A 13833-nucleotide genomic window follows, 5' to 3' on the forward strand; every position below is an offset into this window, starting at 1 on the left:
TACGAGGTCTAGCCCAGGCTGACCTGGAATTCACTATGTACTTTCAGGCTGGCCTTGAACTCACAGCAATCCTCCTACTCAGCCTCCTGAGAATGCTGAGATTAAAGGCTTGTCTTGGTTTTATTTATTTATTTATTGTTTTGTTAGGAGAGGTGTGTAAGGGGGTGAGACACACAAAGATGGTGGCTTAATGGCAGGTGAAGCAAAGGTGTCCGCCAGTACAGCATCCTAAAGCCTGAAAAGGGCACTTACTCAGAAAAGCCTTTCCACTTCAACAGATATTCCACTTGCCCTTTAACCACACGCCTGTCTAACACCTTTTCCACGACATATTCCTCCTCATCCTCTGAAGAAGAACTGTCAGCTGTCCTCTTGGTTTTCTTTCCCATGTCGCACGCTGTTCCACCTGAAGGACTAAGGCCACAGGGTTCCTGCAAAGGGTAAGGATGAAATGGTTACAATCCATGGAGGATTAAAACTGTCACTTGATAGGAGAGATGGAAGGGTATAAAACAATTCTGTGCATACCCTTCTCCTCGGTCTACAATTACTCTACAGATAGGTATAAGAATTTCACTTGAAAAAAAAAAAATGGGTCAATCCTCACTTCTCCAAGTACAACTTTCTCCTCAGTTGAAGAGATTTAATTATTAGATGGAATAATTGTCTTAACTCCTTTAATTTCATATTTCCAAAGGCAAATAGCAGGTATATTAGTCCTAACCACTTTTGTAGCTGTTTACAAATGTGGAAAACCTTCAATTAAATGAATCAAGACAAAATGAAAATCTTTCCAATTGACCTATTCTGCAGTCTGAGCATCTTGACCAGTTTTTAAGCAAAGAAAAGGCCTGTCTAGGCATCTTCCACCACATTTTCAGGGACTCGGCACATTTCCATTGAACAACTTGAGCTTGTCCCTTCAGAACATCCATCAGCTCAGAAAAGCAAGGCTGACATCTCAAACACACTGAGCCTCCTTTTTTTCAGCAAGCTCATTTGGAGATGGGAGGGAAAAAAGAAGAAAAAATGTAGTACTAAAACTTAAAATATTATTCACAGGACTGTTCTGGAATTCCCAGGACTCAACTAAATCCAAATCGTTAAAGAGGTACCTCTTCTTTTAACTGAAGTTGACTTTGGGCCAAAGGAGAAGAGAACAAAGAAGTGTGGCCCCAGACTCAGCATGAACATGAAGCCTCCTCCAAACAGAAGAGCCATTCACTGGCCGGGGAACACCCAAGCAAGGCAGCACAAATGGAAATTGAGTCAAGCTCCCATCAGGGGTGCTTAGCAGAGAAGCTAGGTTTTGAAATCCCACGATGTTGTTACCATAAATTTTTTTTTTTTAAAGAATTCTTCCTTAACTGTGGTAAAGGGTGCCTACAATCTGGACTATGAAATAGCAGTTGTTTTCTTATTCCATGTTTATTTGCTATAATCTTTAAAGTTGTTTTTTTAGCACTGTAAAACATTCCATCTTAATCAGAAGAACCAGTCCTAGAAATAGGAAGGGCAACTAAACTCAGAATTACTAAACTCAGAATTATGTTCTAGTCAAGTAAGCACAAAAAGTTGTATTTATCAATTTACTTCAATTAATCATTACAATATATTGTTGGAAACCTTTTCTCCAGAACTTAATAGCAATAGGTAAGCCCACCGCAAAAAACTGCCTGTATCCATTACTGACCTACAATAAACTAAGTTTTCATTAAAATACTTTATTTGGAAGAGAAGGCACAGGAGAATGTGGGTAAAAGGTTTTAAAATAATCTTTCCAAAATTTTGAAGACTCCAAGGCTTCAAAAATATATATCTGATAAGGCTTATTGAAAATAAAAACAGCTCCAACCGACCGCATCTGAGACAGGAAATGTCATATTCCAGGGAGATTACCCCACCCCACCCCCACTCACCTTGGAATTTCCGGGAGCTGAGCAGTTTAGGTCAGAGCTCTGGGTTAAAACCAGCCCCATGGTGGATGCATGCAGTTAAGCATTGTGGCTATGGCCTCCCCTGCCTCACCAGGAAAAGCAAGGATTTACATATGTGTTCTTCAGTTTGTGGGAGGAAAGACAATTTTTCCTTTATACCTTCATGCAAGAGAAGCCCTCAAAGTAGAAGATGAGTGGGGGTTCCCTCCTTTACCTACCGGATCGCCCCAGTTCTTTCTTTCCCTCTGGGCTAACAGGAGGGGCCTCCCCTCCCAGGTCTGGGGCTTGGCGGGCTGGCAGCTCCCCCGCCCCCACCCAGCTGCCTGGGCGCCACTGCGCAGCTGTCCCAGTCCGTTGCCATGGCAACTGGCAGCCGTACTAGACTAAGGGGGGAGAGGCAAATGGAAAAGTTAAAAGGCTTAACTTTCCTTTTCAGTGAAGATTGGGTGGAGAAATTGGAAGGTAACTCCCTTGGCCTCAAGGCTAAGGCATTCAGAGCTCAAGGGAATTAGTTCTCTGGTTTAAGGTCCAAACCTATGCTTATTGCTCTAAAAGCACCTTAAAATTAATCAATATCATTTTAGGCTCATCACTGGAAGGGGGAAGGGCCTAAGGCTATGTCCTTCAAGCCACCACTGACCTGGCCACCAGAAGCACCTTAGGCAAGGCTTTTTACACTGCCTGCCACTGAACAGTTAATTGAAATTGCTTGAAGTATCAGAAAAGGGGAGGAAACAGTTAAAATAATACTATATAAATTTTCTTGAGAAGATTACTAGGCACACAACTAGAACCCAAAGACTTGTAACACTGATGAAAGAACGTTGCTATCTGGGGGCATCCAAAGTTTTAGACATGCAACTGAGCTACACCCCAGCCCACAAAAGAATCTTTCGGCTGAAGACATGGTTTAGTGGCTAAGGCCATAACTTGTAAAGCCAAAGGACCCAAGTTCAATGCCCCAGGACCCACATAAGCCAGATGTAGAAGTTGGCACATACATCTGAAGTTTATAGTGGCTGAAGACCCTGGCTCGCCCATTCTCTCTCTGCCTCTCAAATAAATAAATAAATAAATTTTTTAAAGAATCTTTCAGCCAGGTGGGTGGCACACACCTTTAATCTCAGACTTCGGAGGCAGAGATAGGAGGACCACCATGAGTTCAAGGCCACCTTGAGACTACATAGTGAATTCCAGGTCAGCCTGGGCTAGAGTGAGACCCTACCTTGAAAAAAAACAAAGAAAAGAAAAAAAGAATCTTTCAAGCCACACAGCACATGCCTCTAATACCAGCACTCAGGAGGCAGAGGTAGGAGGAATGCCATGAGTTCGAGGACACCCTCAGACTACACAGTGAAATATTTTTCTTTTTTTTTTTTTTCCTTTTTTTCCTTTTTGGAAAGTGCTGGGATTAAAGGCATGCGCCACCATGCCCGGCAAAAAAAAAAAAAAAAGAATCTTTCAACTGAATTTATAGGTGAGCAAAAAATTTACTCCTTGTGGCTGGCAAGATGACTCCATGGTGAGAAGAGCTTGCTTGTAAAGCCTGATGTCCCATATTCAATTTCATAGTACTAATGTAAAGCAATCTGCACAAAGTGGACCATGGTGTTTCTTTGCATTATCAGGAGGCCTTGACATACACACAGTCTTTCTCTGCTTATAAGTATAGTTTTTTTTTTATTTGTTTTAGTATATTTATTTATTTGAGAGCAAGAGAGAGAGAGAATCAATGTGCCAGAGCCTCCAGCCACTAAAAACAAACTCGATACATTTGCCCCCTTGTGCATCTGGCTTTTATGGATCCCATAGAATAGAACCAGGATCCTTTTGCTTTGCAGGCAAACGCCTTAACTGCTAAGCCATCTCTCTAGCCCATAAATATTTTTTTTTTGTTGTTCTTTATTTATTGGAGAGTGACGGGGGGGGGGGGGGCAGCGCACCAGGGCTTCCAGCCACTGCAAACGAACTCCAGACGCCTGCACCCCCTTGTGCATCTGGCTAACGTGGGTCCTGGGGAATCGAGCCTCAAACCGGTGTCCTTAGGCTTCACAGGCAAGCGCTTAACCGCTAAGCCATCTCTCCAGCCCATAAGTATTTTTTTTTTTTTAAAAGGAGAGGGAAGTGGGTTAGCTATAGCCTGTTAGATTAAAAATATTTCTTTGTTCCAGGCCAACCTAGACTACCCAGGGAGACACTGTCTTTAAAAAAAAAACAAAAAAAAGAGCTGGGCGAGGTGGCACACATCTTTAATCCCAGCACTCAGGAGGCAGAGGTAGGAGGATTGCCCTGAGTTCAAGGCCAGCCTTGAATTCCAGGTCAACCTGAGCTAGAGTGAGACCCTACCTCAGAAAAACCAAAAAAAATAAAAAGGAGGGCTGGAGAGATTTAGCTTCTAAGGCGTTTGTCTGAAAATCCTAAGAACTCATGTTCCAATCTCCAGGTGCCACACATGCACAGTGACACACATGCACAGTGACACAAACGCGCAATGCCGCACATGCACTCGCGTCTGCAGGTCGCTCTCAGCAGCTGAAGGCCCTGATGCACCCATTCTCTCAAGTCAATAAACAACTGTAAAAAATTCAAGCCAGGTGTGCTGGCCCACGTATTTAATCCCAGCACTCAGGAGGCAGAGGCAGGAGGATCACTGTGAGTTCGAGGCCAGCCTAGGACTAGAGTGAGCTCCTATCTCAAAAAAAAAAAAAAAAAAAAAAAAAAAACTGGGCGTGGTAGTGCACGCCTTTAATCTCAGCACTCTGTAGGCAGAGATAGGAGGATCACTGTGAGTTTGAGGTCACCCTAAGACAACATAATGAACTCCAAGTCAGCCTAAGAAAGAGTGAAACCCTACCTCATAAAACCAAATAATAATAATAAATAAAAGTATTTCCTCTCAGAGACTAGTTGGAACAAAGAAGGGATTCAGTGGGAGGGATTTGGGAGGGCACAGTGACCATGGCAGATTGTCTTTTTTTTCCTTGCTCTAGCTCAGGCTAATCTGGAATTCATTATGTTGTCTCAGGGTGCTGGGCTTGGACTATCACACCTGGAACTAGCTTGTCTATATTTAGGCAAGTTTTTAATAAAAAGTTAAATAAAAAACAGGGCTAAACCAGGCATGGTGGGGCACACCTTTAATCCCAACACTAGGGAGGCAGAGGTAGGTGGATCACTGTTAAATTTGAGGCCAGCCTGACACTACATAGTAAATTCCAGGTCGGAGTGGGGAGTGGGCTAGAGCAAGACCCTATCTCTCAAAAAAAAAAAAAAAAAAAAAGTGGGAGCGAGGGGAGCTGGCTAGAGAGATGGATCCGTGTTTAAAGTGATTGCCTGCAAAGCCCGAGGACACAGGATTGATTCTCCCAGAACCCATGTAAAAGCCAGATGCACAAGTTGGCCCATGTATCTGGAATTCATTTGCAATGGATGGAGGACCTGGGAGCCCATCCTGTCTCTCAAGTAAATAAATTTTTTTTAAAAAAAGGATGGGGTCCTATCCTGGTGGCACAAACCTTTAATCCTAGCACTCAGGAGGATAAATGAGTTCGAGGCCAGCTTGAGGCTACATGAATCCCAGGTCAGCCTGGACGAGTACCTTTTTTTTTTTTTTTTTTTTGGTTTTGCAAAGTAGGGTCTCACTCTATGACAGGCTGATCTGGAACTCACTATGGAGTCTGAGTGTTGGGATTAAAGGTGTGCACCACTGCACCCGGCTTAGAGCAATACCCTATCTTGAAAAAAAAAAATGCAAAAAGGGCCGGAAATAGAATAAAAGGACTGGAGGCATTTGTTGATCCCCTAAAAAAAAAACGGCCTGGCATGGTGGCACACATGGTAGCTGTAATCCCAGCACCTGGGTGGCACAAATAGGAGAATCACTGTGAGTTTGAGGCCAGCCACCACAGAATGAATTCCAGGTCAGCTTGGGCTAGACTGAGACCCTGTCTTGAAAATAATTAATAAATAATTAATTAAGTGGGCTGGAGAGATGACTTGGCTGTTAAAGGCACTTACTTAGAAAGTCTAACAGACAGGTTCGATTCCCCAGTGCCCATGCAGAGCCAGAAGCACAAAGTGGTGCACGCATCTGGAGTTCGTGTGCAGTGGCAGGAGGCCCAGCATGCCTGTTCTTTCTTCTCTCTCTTCCATACAAAAATATTTTTTAAAAACGTAAAAAGGCTGGAGAGGTGACTTAGTGGTTAAAGTGCTTGCCTATGAAGCTTAAAGACACAGGTTTGATTTCCCACATAGGCCAGATGCACAAGGTGGCACATGTGTCTGGAGTTCGTTTGCAGTGGCTAGCGGCCCTGGTGCACCTATTCTCTATCTGCCTTTCTCTCTATCAAATAAATAAAGCATTTTTAAAAATGTAAAAAAACCTGAGTATTTTAAAAGCTAATATTAAAAAAAGTCTTCTCATCAGTTGCTCTTTTGAAGTTATAAAATGCATTTTTAGCAATTATTACATGATACATTATTAGTGAACAACTCCTTACGTAAATAATTTCTACTACTTTCAGAGACATGGGATAAAAAGACTAATAGGAGTTAGAAGCAAAAAATCAGGAGTTAACATGTCTTTAGTGCCAGCACTTAGGAGGCTTGCTGTAAGTTTGAGACCAGCCTGTGCTACAAGTTCGAGGTCAGCTTAGGCTAGAATAAGACCCTGCTTTGAAAAAAAAGTACAGAGCTCCAAGACAATGTATCGCGCGCGCGCGCACACACACACACACACACACACACACAAAAACTACTTGCACAATCAATGCTTATTAAGCTATTCACAACAGCTAAGTTATGGAACCAGACTAAGGAAAATGTAATATTTTACACCAGGTTTTTTCAGCCATAAATAACAAAGTTGTGTTACTTGAAGAAAAATGGATGTAACTGGAGATAAAAGCCAGTCTCAAAAGGACAAGTTTTTGTTTTTTCTTTTTCTTTTGGTTAAAAGTGGTTGTAGTTTTGTTTTTCGAGGTAGGGTCTCACTCTAGTCCAGGCTGACATGGAATTCACTATGTAATGTAGTCTCAGGGTGGCCTCGAACTCAAGGTGATCCTCCTACCTCTGCCTCCAAAGAACTGGGATTAAGGCTTTGTATGTTTTTTATTTTCCATTGTGGTTCGCATGCCTGTGTGACATGAAAGTAGAAGTCAAACTCTCCTAAGGGACATTGGAGTAAAGAGAGAGAAAAGGGGTAATGGAAGGAGGATGGAGTTATAGGAGGGATTGTGTTCAACATAAGAACAGCAAGAGACTGAGGATTGATTATGTGAGCATTACGTCAGTTCACACTGGAACTTGGAGAAGTGGCTCATTTTGGATTCTGAGGAAAAGAAGTGCCAGGTAGATGCTACTCTGTCACCATGGGCAAAGAAGACCCCAACAAGTGATGGGGCAAGAGATCCTCATATGCAAGAAGAAGCAACCCGACTCAGTCAGATTCGCAGAGTTCTCTAAGTGCTCCAAGAAACGGAAGACCTTGTCTGCATAAGAGAAGCCAAAGTTTGAAGACATGGCCAAAAGAGCCAAAGCTTACTATGTTCTTCCCAAAGATGGTAAGAAAGGAAAGAAAAAGGATCCCAATGCTCCTAAAAGACCACCCACCTTGTGCCTGAAAAGGATACCACTGCACAATGTGCCAAGGACAAAATGAGGCAAGAAAGATGAGCTCTGCTAGGCCAACAGCTCAAATAAGAATGAACCAGAAGATAAGGACGAGGAGGTTAGGAGGAAGAAGCTGAAAATGAAAAGGACTAAATGGCTGTTCTATAATGTGTGCATGTTCAGGCAACTGTTATGCTAAGAATGTGAAGTTCAAGTGCAACTCAACATTTGCTTCAGTATAAAAACTGTATTGTTTTTGTATTACTGATGAGATTTCTTGATAGAGAAAATAGTTTTCCAAGCAGGTTAGTTTTTTGGGTTTTCTTTTTTGTTCTATTTTTATTTATTTATTTAAGAGTGGCAGACAGAGAGAGAAATAACTATGGCAGGGGAGGTCATGAGCCTTAGGGGTGTAAAGACTGCTCTTATCTGGCTAAATGCATATATTATGCTCACCAAACTGCCCTATCAGCACTACACTTAAAATTCCTATGTGAATGCTACTCTCACTTTTGGTTAGAGAAGCTTCTCTTTACAGATGGCAATAACTACTGGGATGACCCAAAAGGCAACATAGTGCTGAGAAGTGAGTGTGTTCAGCACTGAAATATCTCTATCGCACCCTCCAAGGCTCAAGGTCCATTGCGGAAGACGTGGTGGAAAGAATGTAAGTGCCAAAGGAAGGGTAGGACTCCTTACAATGCAATTGTCCAGACAGAAATTGGCCTTGATATCCACAACCTTGCAATGCCCAGCAATACCTTCACAAGACCCTCATAATAGAAGGAAAAGATGATGATATCAAAATAAAAGAGAGACTATGCCAGGCATAATGGTGCACATCTTTAATCCCAGCACTGGGGAAGCAGAGGTAGGATTGCAGTGAGTTCAAGGACAGCCTGAGACTATATACTGAATTCCAGGTCAGCCTCAACTAGCAAGACCCTACCTCAAAAAAAAACCACACACACACACACACACACACACACACACACACACACACACACACAGACTAACGGAGACAGGGAAGGGATATGATGGAGAGCGGAGTTGTGATGGGAGAGAGTTATCAAAGTTTATTGTCTGTAAGTACAGAAGCTGTCAATAAAAAATTACACATTAAACAAAAAAAGAAAAAACAAACAAAAACACACTTCCAAAAAGGGAAAGAATTCAAATAGAGAATGGTAATGATTTTGGCTAATAGAATACAGTAGGAGAGGAAGTTTTTATTTTTGTGGTACTTGCAAAGCACTCTACTACTGACCTATATTGTAAGCCTATTTGTGTACTTATTTATGGGTACTGGGAAATAGAACCCGGTTCATTAGGCTTTGCAGGCAAATGCCTTAACTGCTGAGCTATCTTTCCAGCCCTCAACTTTTTAAAAAATAATTTTATTTATCTATTGATTTGAGACAGAGAGAGGGAGAGTGAGAATGGGCATGCCAGGGCCTCTAGCCACTGCAAACAAACTCCAGATGCATGTGTCACCATGTGCATCTGGCTTCTGTGGGACTTGGAGAATCAAACCTGGGTTCTTAGGCTTCACATGCATATGCCTTAACCGCTAAGCCATCTCTCCAGCCCAGCCCTCAACTTAAAAAAAAAAAAAAAAAAAATTTTAATTTATTTGACACAGAGAATGGGCTGACATGTCGGGCCTCCAGCCACTGCTAAGGAATTCCAGATGCATGTGCCACCTTGTGCAGCTGGACTACATAGGTACTGGGGAATTGAACCTGGATCCTTAGGCTTTGCAGGCAAGTCCCTTAACCACTAACTCATCTCTCCAGCCCCAGCCCTCAACTTTTATTGTTTTCCTAGCCTTTTGTAATTAAGGAATAACACACAAAAATTTTTTTAATTAAAAGAAAAAGTCAAGAAAACTAACAGTACTTATTATGGAACTTACTTGGATATATGATCTTGAGTAAATAAGCTTTCTGTCTTAATTATCCCAGCATCATTAAAGGAAGCCAAATAAAATAAAATAGCCATGGGCTGGAGAGATGGCTTACTGGTTAAGGCACTTGCCTGCAAAGCCTAAGGAACCAGGTTCTTTTCCCTCAAGCCCACATAAGCCAGATGCACATGGTGGCATGTGGGTCTGGAGTTCATGTGCAATGGTTGGCAGCTCTTGTGTGTCCATTCCCTCTCTCTCATAAATAAAAATAAAGCAGCTGAAGTTGATGGTACATGCCTTTAAGTCAGTACATGGGAGGCTGAGGGAGGTGGACTGCCAGAAGTTCGAGGCCAGCCTGGGACTACAGAGTGAGTTCCAAGTTAGCTTATGCTACAGTGAGACTCTAGCTCACAAAAACAAAAAAGGGGACTGGGGAGATGGCTTAGTGGTTAAGCACTTGCCTGTGAAGCTTAAGGACCTCAGTTTGAGGCTCAATTCCCCAGTACCCACATAGCCAGATGCACAAGGTGGCACATGCATTTGAGTTCGTTTGCAGTTGCTGGAGGCCCTGATGCGCCCATTCTCTCTCTCTCTATCACTCACTAATAAATATATAAATAGGGCTGAAGGGATGGCTTAACAGTTAGGGCACTTGCCCACAAAGCCAAAGGACCCAGATTCAATTCCCTGGGACCCAGGTAAGCCAGATGTACAAGGTGGCACATATATCTGGAATTTATAGTAGCTAGAGACCCTGACATGCCCAATCTCTCTGATTTAATACATTTAAAAAAATAAACAAACAGGGCTGGAGAGATGGCTTAGTAGTTAAGACGCTTGCCTGCAAAGCCAAAGGACCAAGGTTCGATTCCCCAGAAACAGTGTAAGGTGGGGCATACATCTAGAGTTCATTTGCAGTGGCTGGAGGCCCTGGTGTGCCTGTTCTCTCTCTCTCTCTCACTCAAAAAATAAATAAATAAATAAATAAAATAAAAAATAAACAAACAAAGGATTGCTGTGAGTTCCAGGCTACCTGAGACGATTACATAGTGAATTCCAGATCAGCCCAGGCTAGAGTAAGACCCTATCTGGAGGGAAAAAAAAAAATACACACACACACACACTCACACACGTGCCTCCGAAATGCTGGAACTAAAGGCGTGTGCCACCACACTCAGCGTAACCACCTATTCTTAACTTTCTTCCATGGAGAGGCTCAAGGTGGATGCTAAATTGAAAGTAATAATAATAAAAAAAGAAATGAAGTGACCATATAGCAATCTTATGAAGGTATAAAAGATAGGAACAATGAGGCAAACATTAACATTCTGGAGAAACCTTTCAGAAAAAAGAGTAAATTTGGACTAAGAATATAGCTTGGCCAGAATGTTTAACAAGCACTTAGGAGCCCCTGGGTTTGATTTCTTCAATGAACAAATATCTATCTACTGAAAATATTCTAGTGTCCACCATTCTTAAAAAACATTCAGAAAGTAAGCCGGGCGTGGTGGCACACACCTTTAATCCCAGCACTTGGGAGGCAGAGGTAGGAGGATTGCCATGAGTTCGAGGCCACCCTGAGACTACATAGTAAGTTCCAGGTCAGCCTGACCTACAGTGAGACCCTACCTCGAAAACCAAAAAAAAAAAAAAAAAAAAAAATTCAGAAATGAAGGTTCAAATCAACTTCCTCCTCTTTAAGAACTGCCTAAGGCAAGGCACGTGGGCTGAGGTCCCATTCTCTATGGGTAATGGGTTTCCTAACAGCTGACAAATCAAATTGGGCCTGATGCCAGAAGTCAGAGTCCAACCATAATATTCTTTAAAGAATGGCATGCAATTGTCTTGTAAATCTCCTGGACAGTCACAGATCAGAAACTGGCAAGGATGACGACATAGTTCTGATGGAATGTGTCTTATCTCAACCTTGAAGTTACAGATCTACTCAGGAGCAGCAGTAAGAAATGAGAAACGCACACCAGACATGGGAGGGAACATAATTCTCTTTTAGACAGCACGACCCAGTGTATTAGGGTCAAGTGAAACACAAAGCCAGATGGACAATTTAAGGGCTGGTGCCTGGACCAGATAAAGCATCAAGACACTGAGCCTGGGAGGAGGGAACATTCTGGAATGAGAAATGAGACAGGCTGGCAGGATGCTGTAGTGATTAAGGTAGAATCATGAAACTAAGACAGAGGGATGGAGAGGCCAGCCTCAGAGCGCATACAACCTTATCCTTGTAGAATCTTCGTGGGAAGGAGCAAGTAGCTTCTCAAATTTCTAGTCTTTTTTTTAAGCAAAACAGCTTGTAGCCCTTACTTGAATATAGACACACTCTGGTAAAGGATTACTCGCCACAGATTAAGCAACTAGAGCCAGAAGGACACAAAACAGAGCAGTCCCAAGTGCACATCCTATCAGCAAGGGGCAAATTCACCCTATGGATTTCTGAGCTGGGGAAAACTTAAACCAGAGATGTGGACAGAATTCTGTCTTGGAAAAACAAAGAACTTTGTAGTCAAGCATAGTTAGAACCCACATTTCAAGCCACATTTTTAGATTCAAGATGAATCTAAAAATTAAGGAAAAGGAAAAAGGAAAGGAGGGAGGAAAGGCAATAAAGAAGAAAAATGACCAGGAAAAGTTTTAGACACTATGAGGATAAAACAAATTTAAACTTAAAGATAAATTGTTTCATTGAATTGTCCACCAAAATATTTGCAAATGGTAATCAGTTCAAATGAATTTTCCATTTCTGAGTTTCAATAATTGGCAAAAATCCTCTAAAAAGTAACAGTTAAGCAGGGAAAGAAGAAAGCATATTCAAGGCACCCTTTAAATCACATTGATTAATATGCTACTGATGAGTGGCTACAGTTGGCCCAGGCTTAAGAAATCCCCTATTCCTTTTATTTTATTTTATTTTATTTTACTTTATTTATTTTTGGAGCCAGGATCTCTCTTTAACCTAGCTGACCTGAAACTCACTGGCCTCCCACACAATGCCCCTACCACCTCAGCCTCTCTAGTGGAGCACCACCACACCAAGCACGAATCCCCTTCCACTGACCACATCTGAGACAGTCTATGCAGCTCTGACTGGCCTCCACTAATGGTGATCCTCCTGCCTTTACTCCCCAGTGAACCACACCCAGAGAGAAATTCCTATTTAGTTCTTGACGGGCCTTAGAGAAAGACAGTAGTTTGAAGGGGGGAGTTATTGGGAATGGTGACACATGCCTTTAGTCTCAGTACTCGGGAGGATGGCCATGAGAAGGAGGCTAGTCTGGAATACGATGAAACTCTGGGTCAAAAAAAAAGGAAAGCCATCATGATGAGCATGCCTTTAGTCCTAGCACTTGGGAAGCAAAGGTAGGAGGATCACCATGAGTTCGAGGCCACCCTGAGACTACACAGTGAATCCAGGTCAGCCTGGGCTGACGTGGGTCTTGTGAAGGTATTGCTGGGCATTGTAAGGTCGTGGATATCAAGGCCAATTTCTGTCTGGACAATTATATTGTAAGGCGTCCTACCCTTCCTTTGGCACTTACATTCTTTCCACCACCTCTTCTGCAATGGACCCTGAGCCTTGGAGGGTGCAATAGAGATGTTTCAGTGCTGAACACTCTCACTTCTCAGAGTGAATCCCTACCTTGAAAAATCAAAAAACAAGTTGGGCGTGGTGGCACACACCTTTAATCCCAGCACTCAGGAGGCAGAGGTAGGAGGATCACTGTGAGTTTGAGGCCACCCTGAGACTGCATAGAGAATTCCAGGTCAGCCTGAGCTAAAGTGAGACCCTACCTCGTAAAACCAAAAAAAGAAAGAAAGAAAGAGAGAGAGAGAGATCAAAAAATAAAACCCAACAACAACAAAAAATAATTTAGGGAAAGACCAATGTCAAGAGTTCTCTCGGGCTGGAGAGATGGCTTAGCAGTTAAGCGCTTGCCTGTGAAGCCTAAGGACCCCGGTTCGAGGCTCGGTTCCCCAGGTCCCACGTTAGCCAGATGCACAAGGGGGCGCAGGCGTCTGGAGTTCGTTTGCAGAGGCTGGAAGCCCTGGAGCACCCATTCTCTCTCTCTCCCTCTACCTATCTTTCTCTCTGTGTCTGTCGCTCTCAAATAAATAAATAAAAATTAAAAAAAAAAGAGTTCTCTCTATACTTCTATTCATTAAGCATAAACAGATGAACTAATCAACTCCATGTTCTTTGCTCTTTATGGACATTAAAGTAGCAATAGTCTTAGGTGTATAATACATACAGCATAAAACTAAAATACCCTCTATAAAGATGTTTTCTTGCACTCGATTTATGTTTTTTAAAGTATTAGCCATGTGGCACTTTAACAAAACCATAGCAGAGATGCACATTACAGC

The 13833-nt window shown here is 42.5% G+C and overlaps 1 protein-coding gene across 4 annotated transcripts in view; it reads right to left on the reverse strand.

The window, feature by feature from the left end:
• The window catches only part of Cbx5 (chromobox 5), a 58553-nt gene that overhangs the window by 26552 nt on the left and 18168 nt on the right, over window positions 1-13833 (reverse strand). The window contains exons 1-2 of one of the 4 annotated variants that reach the window (XM_004649921.2): window positions 2156-2261; window positions 253-431 (exon numbers count right to left, since the gene is read on the reverse strand). In XM_004649921.2, the coding sequence (XP_004649978.1) occupies window positions 253-389 (137 nt within the window). In that variant the 5' untranslated portion in view covers window positions 390-431; window positions 2156-2261. The other 3 variants (XM_045153130.1, XM_045153129.1, XM_045153131.1) reach the window with 3 other exon arrangements.

Source organism: Jaculus jaculus, chromosome 6 (assembly GCF_020740685.1).
Source record: "Jaculus jaculus isolate mJacJac1 chromosome 6, mJacJac1.mat.Y.cur, whole genome shotgun sequence".
NCBI classification, from domain to species: Eukaryota; Metazoa; Chordata; class Mammalia; order Rodentia; family Dipodidae; genus Jaculus; species Jaculus jaculus.